The sequence below is a fragment of the Acanthisitta chloris genome, unplaced genomic scaffold (genome assembly GCF_000695815.1).
Source record: "Acanthisitta chloris isolate BGI_N310 unplaced genomic scaffold, ASM69581v1 scaffold10594, whole genome shotgun sequence".
NCBI lineage: Eukaryota > Metazoa > Chordata > Aves > Passeriformes > Acanthisittidae > Acanthisitta > Acanthisitta chloris.
The window spans coordinates 40,235-48,555 of NW_008668795.1; the positions used below are offsets into that span (position 1 = coordinate 40,235).

Here is an 8,321-nt window from a genome sequence, read left to right on the forward strand (position 1 = left end):
TTTCTAGTGAAGCATTAGCTGAGGTACATGCTTTTGCTGTTTTGATGGACTGTACTACCTGCACAGGTTTTGTGTGAGAGAATCCAGGCAGCACTACAGCCTTCTCAGCCTCTTCAGCATCAGGTTGCATTTTTGGTTTACATCAAAATGATGGCTATCTGAACAGGGTCGTTACACTGAATGCATTTGTGATGATCACTACTCCTGTCATCCTGTTACAGCAAAGCGTGCTACAACAGTCACATCAAACAATACTGCACAAAGAAACACTTTTACCTCGCTCAAATCTCTTTGTCTCCCTCTGCTGGGTGATGGTCACCCCCATCAGAATGCCCTTCTCTTGCCCTGCTGCCACTGGCCACCCCTTGGCTGTTACCTGTGCCTGGCATGGGATGGGCATGCATATCTGCTCAGCAGGTTTTGGTGAGAGGTAAAGAATAGCTGTGCAGAGGCAGCCTTAAGATGTTGCTATGTGTGATTGCAAAATACCCACTCAGTAATAAAAGATACCAGATAAAAGCATAAGGGAGGTCTGCAGTAAGGGTCAGGTAAGAGTGGTAAGAATGCATGTTTGGAGTGCAGGTTAAGTGAATAATTAGGGCATATTTTATGAAAATATGAGTGTACTACTCTAAATGTCTGTGATTTGCTGTAAGGTGGTAATGAACACACTGAATATTACTTTTCTTTAGAAGCTATTGAAACCTTAGGTAATTGATTGATCAGTATAGCATCCTTTTTAGTACTCCATTACTCTACCCTGTTGTGTTTCTGGCTTCACTCAGTCATTCATTTAGAAATTGGTCATTAAAAAAATCAGAGGCCTGAAAGCACAATTAAATACACTTTCAAGCACAGGCAAATGGCAGATGCATGCACAGTCCACTATACAAAAAGTCTACTTAGTGTTCAATAGGCTACCTGTAGTTGATGCAGAGTTTTTGTAGCACAGGCAATGGATGTCTGGCACGTACCAATGGGCAGAGGTTTTGGGCACAGGGCAGTTAATGCCTGAGTAGATCTGGCTGTTGTTTTCAGGATCAGATTTGAGTGTGAACAACTACTAAAAACTTCTTCTTTAAACAAGGGGGTTTCTGAAGCCTCCTGCTACATTTGCCATGATTCAGATATTGCAAGCTGTGAACCAGATTGTTCCACTCTTATGTAGGTCAAATAGTACCTTGCCTACGCAGTGGGGTTGTCTCTTGGAGTGTAGCTCAAGGTAAATATAAAATGCGTTGTCTGGTCTGCACAGTGCAGGGTAAGGACACATCATACACCCTGTCTGACCCGTGATCCAAACGTACTTGAAAAGTCTTGCTAACACTGTTTCTCAGTTTAGAAAGCTTACAGTGTCATGGGTTTTCTTCATTTTGCATATGATGCCTATGAATGTACACGGGAAAAGAATAAGTAAAAATTCCTGTCTGTGAAATCCTGGTTTTTGTCCAGTCTAGTAAAGAATTCCTCCTCTTGTCATAAAAATTACTATTTTTCTAGCTAGGCCATATTTATTACTTTTTGTAGCTTAACTGATTTCTGTAGTTAGAGCATCATTGTACAGTGGGTTGAAGCCACTTTTCTTCAGTCTAGTGTAGTTACTCACTTTTCTGGTGCTTTAATAAAGTCTTTATTGGGAAGAAATACACTAATTTGGTAGCCTTTAATAGTTGCTCTGCACAAATGTAAATGTCATGGGGAAGAACAAAGAAAACCAGTTCCCATGTTTTTTATTCTTTGAGAAAAGCATGCTTGGTGGTTCTTAACAAAGAGGGGAAGAAACCTGCTTATGAGGGGACACAAAATTCTCAATGCAGATAACCATTCCTGTTCCCAGTCCCCAACACATGACCTGGAAATGTGACTCACAAGCCACTCTGCAACTTTAACATTCGAATATTGCTGTTCCATATTGAGGTAATCGAATTTATGACTCTTTATTTTCATTTCAGATTTATCTTCCTTAGTTTTATTAAGGTTTTGATTCCTTGAGATCTTCTTCACTTTAATTTTCCAGTGATGTTTTCATTACTGTATGAATTGCTCTTAAAACTCAGGATGAAGAAATACTTCCCTTCGCCTTAAGAGCTCCTGCCTTGAAGGATTTTACCTGAACAGATACCTCAGATGATACTTAGCTGCAGGTTTCCGTCACAACAAACTGGGGGGCAACGCTCAAATTTTGGTTCTTTCAATATAGATGTTTTTTTCTGCTTCTCCTCTGAGACTGTTAAAAATAAGTCTGTAATGACAGCAGCTCTCAAACCAAAGAGAAATTGTTTTTCCTTATCTAGATGTCATACCACTTCATACTAAATCTGTCACTAGCACATCCTTGCTGCCCCCCTATGCCTCCAGGATGATAGGCTTTGTGATTAATAGGGAAAAAAAGCAGTCTTCTCCTCACCTCAGAGTATGGGAGTAAAAACAGGCTTAGTATGGAAAACACTTTGAAACAGAGGTGTATTTTTTTTCTCCAAACCTACTGGGCCTTTGCACAAGAAAGGAGATGGCTGGGGTTTTACTGCGGTCATGTATTATTTGCATTTCAAGGTGATGTATCATTCCTGAACCAAGATGATCACAAGGTGAGAGGCTGACATTTAACCTGGTTTCTTTGGAAAATTCAGTCTGCATGATGAGCATTGGAGTCACTCTCTGCCCTCTTCCTATAGCTTTGAATCTACTTTTCAGGTTCAGTCACTTTTGAACTTGAGTTCATGAAAGCTTAATGAAAACAGGCAGCTGGTTAAAGAGGATAACTGTGTTTCCTCAGCGAGGGAAAGGAGAAGCCCTGTCTATATAGTGTACTAGGGAATCCCCATGGGGGAGAGCTCTTATCAGGGCTTCAGAAGCAAGAAAAGCTTTGATCAGTGCTTGCTGCCAGAGAAGCCAAGATGCAACGCTTTGGGAAGGCAGGGTTCATTACTGTGCTGTAAATACCTCTTTTGAAATGGCTTCGTTCCAGCCTGTGGTTTGCGTGTAGCCGCTGTGAGTGGGTGAGTGGCAGAGCCTCAGCCAGGGCATCACCTCAGCTCCCACAGCTGCCTGCTCCCATGGGAGAGTCGAGTCCTTGTGCAAAATGTGCTGCTCCCTGTGCTTCTGTTTGTGGGGAGAGCCTGGCAGGAAGGCATGGCTAATGCTTTGCTTTGTAGTCAAGCTAGGTAGTCATCTGTAAAAACTGCATTTAACAAAACCCATTAGTGCCCATGGCTTCCTCCCTGTCTCTGTACATGAGGAAGCACTTAGGCAGAAGGGCAATCCTTTAATTCACAGGGAGAGGATACGCTGCAAGCACTCCTGCTCCAAGGAGAGCTGCTCACACAGATGCGATGCTGGCAGCTTCTGGTGTGTTGTGGGGACACTATTTTATCTTTACTTATAATAGAAGGGATAAAGTTGAATAGTAATAATGGGACTGATAAATGAAAGGAAAACTGTAACCACATAATTATGTCAGAATCAACTAACAGCCATGAAAAGCTGATTAAACCGCATTATGCAGATAGATGTAACAGAATACTATTAGTAAGTCCTTTGCAATGGCATGCCTGGCAATTAAGAGAGCTGTATTGGCAGCACACAGTGAAAACAGTGCTAATGTATAGTTAAAAATGTTTGGAGACAAACAGTGCACAGAGTACAGGGACAGCCTAGAACTGAATACAGGAGTGTCCTCAAAGATAACCAGCACGCAGGGGAAAAACCAAAGATGTTCTTCCAAATACACTGTTTGACTAGGATGTTGGTCATATTTATATTTACTGGGAAATTAATTTGCTGGGAAAATTTCCACAAATTTCAGCTTGTGCAGGCTAACAGATTGATTCCATTTTTTTCCCTGAATTAAAGAAGCTTACATAAATATTCTGATTTAAGTGGTAATAATATTAAGTAATGTTCCTGGGGTTGCAACTATTCAGTAAATATTTGGGAATGAGATAGCTCCGTGTTCTGTATTCGTATTTCAAGGTTCTGTGTGTTGTATTTCAAGGTCAGAGACCTGAAGAATGTGTCATCCATCGAGTTTCTTTCTCACTGGAATATTGGTATTTGTTGATTTCTCTCACCCACCACAGAAAGAGTCAAGGTTCAACTCTATCCTTCGCTTTCCCTCCTCTGCCCACTCTTGCAGAGCAGCTCTCATCTGCAGTCAGGGAAAATTGCACAGGAGCAAGCTCTGAGATAACATCAGTGTGGGGTTTAGAGTTCCCACAGGCTTTATAGAAAGATATGCTTCTGTCAGAAACTAGTCCATGTGACTGTGGAGATCTCATCTAAGGGAATAAAACCAGTGGGAATATTTTGGTGTCAAAGGGTGAGCATGCTGGAGAGTTCATATTCCCCTTATTTTCTTCATCATGTCAGGCAGACTTCTCAGGCAGGCTACCAAGAGAATTTGCTTGCAGAAAACCAATATATTTATCTTCCACATTGTTTTCCAACAGATGCATGCAGGTTTTCTTCTTGGTTTATTTTAGGAGATGATTGAACTAGTGTGAAATGCAGGTAACAAGAGGTCAATAGCATCCAGGCCCACAGCAGTGCTTTCCTGAACTATCTAAAGCAAAGTATGGGAGAGAATGCAGGTGTGGTTACACTTTGATTACCAAACCCAGGCAATACTTTCATAAATTAAATTTTGCCCATGATGGTAAGTACTAGGGATGTACAATTAATGAAATCTCTGCCAAAACAAGATTTATGATGACCAGGAGACGTGCCTTTACTTAAATGAAAAGTGAGACTGAAGAAGGCTAAAGAATTTAATTGCACTCTGATGTCTATGTTTACCTGGACTATGTTTCCTCATAATTTATATGTGAGATTATTGATGCTTACAGAGTACTTTTTGTGAGAGAAGAGTATCATTATCTCCCTTTTTACATGTGAAGAAACTGACACCCAGAAGTGGTACCCTGGGTGAGGTACTATATCATAGCAATGGGGGAGGTAAGAACCCAACTTTTTGGTGTCCTAACTGGGTATACTATTTACTGGATCACACTGGATTTAATAGCACAGTAAATTTAGCTACTAATAGTATTAAACTCCTGTTATTTCATCCTTTTATTTGAAGCTGGAGCATTATTCCTTCTCTGGCAGAGAAATAAGTTATTATTAATAATTCCAGTTCTTTCACCTTTTGCAGAACTCACAGAAAACAAATTCCTTCTGAAGAAAGAAGCTATCACTGATAGCAGTGTGTGCTCCTACATAAGCCAGAAGATAGGTTGCCTTTCCTCTAAATAAAATATAAAAATAGTAAATAAAAAACACTTTAGCCAAGAGTAGGAAACCTTGGACAACACCTATAAGAAACATGGTGCCTTTCTCAGATGGGTGTCACGCCAAACTTGTGTCCATCCATTAGGTGTGTTCTATTCTATTAGGACATGCAGCTCAGTCATACACTGAATGTACAAATCCTGTTACAGCTTTTGCCTCCTCTTGACTGTGAAGATATGGCTTATGTGTTTGCCTTTAGAAGAGTATTGTTAGGAGTGTTCTTGTGGTTGACTGTACTGCTGCTGAGCTCAAGACACACTTCTGGAAGATACCCCTCAGGCACTGCTGTATACTTCCACAGATCCATCAGCCAAAATATCACTAATGATACAACTTTTAATTTCACAGATGAAGGAACTTGGCGTCATCGTATACAACTGTAGCTGCCTGGTCCTGGATTTACAAAGGATATTTGCCCTGTATAGCTCATTAAGATACAAGAATAAAATACCTCCGAGTTGGTCTAAGAGGCTGTATGGAGTGTACGATACTCAAAATAAACTAACACTGCAGTTGAACGAGACAAAATCAGAAGCTTTTGTGTCGGTAAGTTCTGAAATGGGTTGTGGATAGGGAGGGAAAGGAAGAAACTTATTTAAGCCACCAGATTCTTGGGAGACCCAGAAATTTGGCAAATCACAATATTATTTTTTTCTTCTGTGACATTGTTCATACATGCAGTTTGGCAGGATTGATGATGCTGCAGGATTTCATTTGAGCATTATTCTTTTTCCCTTTCACGGTAATGTTCACCAATTTTCCACTTGTGTTCAAAAAATGACAGGGGGCCCTGCAAATTAGATTCTTTTATTTACACTAGTAGATAGACTGTGAATGACTTGGGAGTAAATGAGCTGTTAATCAGACATAGAAAATTATACACAATAAGTTTGATATCAGAGCTTGCATTTTTATCTATGTAATTTGTAAGGATTCACCCTGTTCCACTGAAAACTTTTCTACTTCTGTAGAAAATCATCTGCTTTAGTTTTATTTTTAAATGACGTTTTTAAACATCTAAAATTCAAGCAGTGATCCCCATGGAAGCACTGTGTGTGCATGTATTTTTAATGGAAAGAAATGGAGCAGTCCTCCAGCTCAGCAGTGATGTAGCAAAACTGGTAAAAAGTACACTGCAAGACAGAGATGATGAAAGATGTGGAATGTCATTTTGGAGGTAATTATGAGTATAAACAACCCCTTCAAAACCAGGAATATAACAAAGGTGCTAAGAGTGACTTTGCATTCTCTACAAAACAAGGGGCAAACCCCCCATTGCTTATAAGCAGTTATGTCTGAAACAGGACAAGGTGTGTCTCACACTAGTCAGTTGTACAGCCAGTAGCAAGCACAGGACACTGGTGCAGGTCAGTGATTATACAGGGCAGGGTTTACCTTTACCTGCTGGAGCCAGGCAGTATTCTGGTGTCCAGGATTTTTCATACTCCTGCAATCAGTGGAGAGACATAGAACTATTTTGGAATGAAAATCTGGAAATGCCTAAGACAGTCAGAATTAATAGCCATTTGAAAAAATGGAAGCTTCCATTGATTCTGGAGAATCTTAAGGACTAGCTTAAATGAGAAACTGACTTTTTTAACAGTTAGCTATTGCTCTGCAAAATGAAATCCTACTCCTTTCTCAGCAATCTGTAAGGAATGGAGAAATCCTGCTGCAGGGTAGTCCTGCAGAGGCACACAGAATGGAAAGCTGGTTTAGGCCAAGTTTAAGAAATCTGGGATCCTAGAAAAAGACAGGTGGAGAGAGATTCTACTGCTGCTTTTTTGCAGTTTGCAGAGTGTTCACTTCCTCCTTGTGCCTTGAATTTTCTTTTCTTGCGGGCAATAGAAGCCTTTTCTCTTGAAATTTCACTTCAGAAAACAAAAGGTACTGGTACTCAGAAGCTCAGATCAGTGAAGTTCAACTCCAAGAGCAACCTGAATTTGTAACTTGTAACCACAGTCACTTGGGATGGTTCTTCCTTCGTGAAAACACTGTCTTCAATAAATGTCTCACCTACTAGCAAATTCTAAATGTTTGCTAGCATGACTCTCTGAAAGGAAGTCCTGGAGTTGCACTGGGCTGACTTGGTGGACTAAATGTTTACATCGCTGACTGTTGCTGAACTAATGATAAGAAGGAAGTCTCCACAAGCCAGGAAGTTCCCTTACTGCCATCACTGTCCTCTTTAAGAAGTCTTTTGCTTTCTGGTGTTTATATTTAATGCACCGGAAAAAGACAATGCATAAGAATTCCTTAAGTTGCAACGGTTCTGTAACTTAAAAATTCAAGAAAATACTACAAGTGTTAAGAATAAAATCTCAGTGCAACAGCTTCCTAAAAGTTTCAGATAATAGGTATAAATTATATTTAACTTTTTAACTAAATTTATATCACTTTGCACTTATTTCTTGAGTTGAAATTCACTCTTTGAAAATATATTTCACTTTCTATGTTTGTGCTATAAAAACAAGCATAACACACAGTCACTGAATTTATTTTTTTTGTGCTCAGGAATCATGGCTTAGTGTTGCTTAGCAACAAAATCATCTTCCAGACTGGCTGATAAAGTGTAAGAGGTTTTGGTTTTTTCTTTTGGTGTTCAGGAATGGATCTGGAATATTGGTCATGAAATCTTCCTACAGTTAATTTTCTAGTATTTTCTGTACTTAGTTGTAGTAAATCCTTAAGAACATGGTCAGTTATTAAGAAACCACCGTGACAGGCCATGTATTGAAAAAAAGTAAGACTAATAAAAACTTCAGGATCTGTTCCTAAAGAAAACAAAGCAGTCTGGGTGTCAGCTGCCACCCAAGCAAGTAACAAGGGGAGAGGGTGATACACAAGCAGGAAGGCAGTGGTCTAGTAAGGTCAGCTGTTAAGAAAAGGGCAAGTGGCACCTGCTCCAGCTGGACAAAGTGCCTTCAACAATCTCTCTCCCAGGAATCTGCAAGCAGCTTGACAGATGGCTCCACTTTTCTCTCCCTGCTTGTGCAGAGGAGTAGAAAGTCCTGTGCCTGCCTGCCACAGAC

General features: G+C 40.1%; 1 protein-coding gene across 1 annotated transcript in view; it reads left to right on the forward strand.

The window, feature by feature from the left end:
- PLD5 (phospholipase D family, member 5) overlaps nucleotides 1-8,321 on the forward strand; it is a 54,821-nt gene that overhangs the window by 35,293 nt on the left and 11,207 nt on the right. The window contains exon 3 of the mRNA XM_009073076.1: nucleotides 5,638-5,835. Coding sequence (XP_009071324.1) covers nucleotides 5,638-5,835 — 198 coding nt within the window. The remainder of the gene's footprint in view (nucleotides 1-5,637; nucleotides 5,836-8,321) is intronic.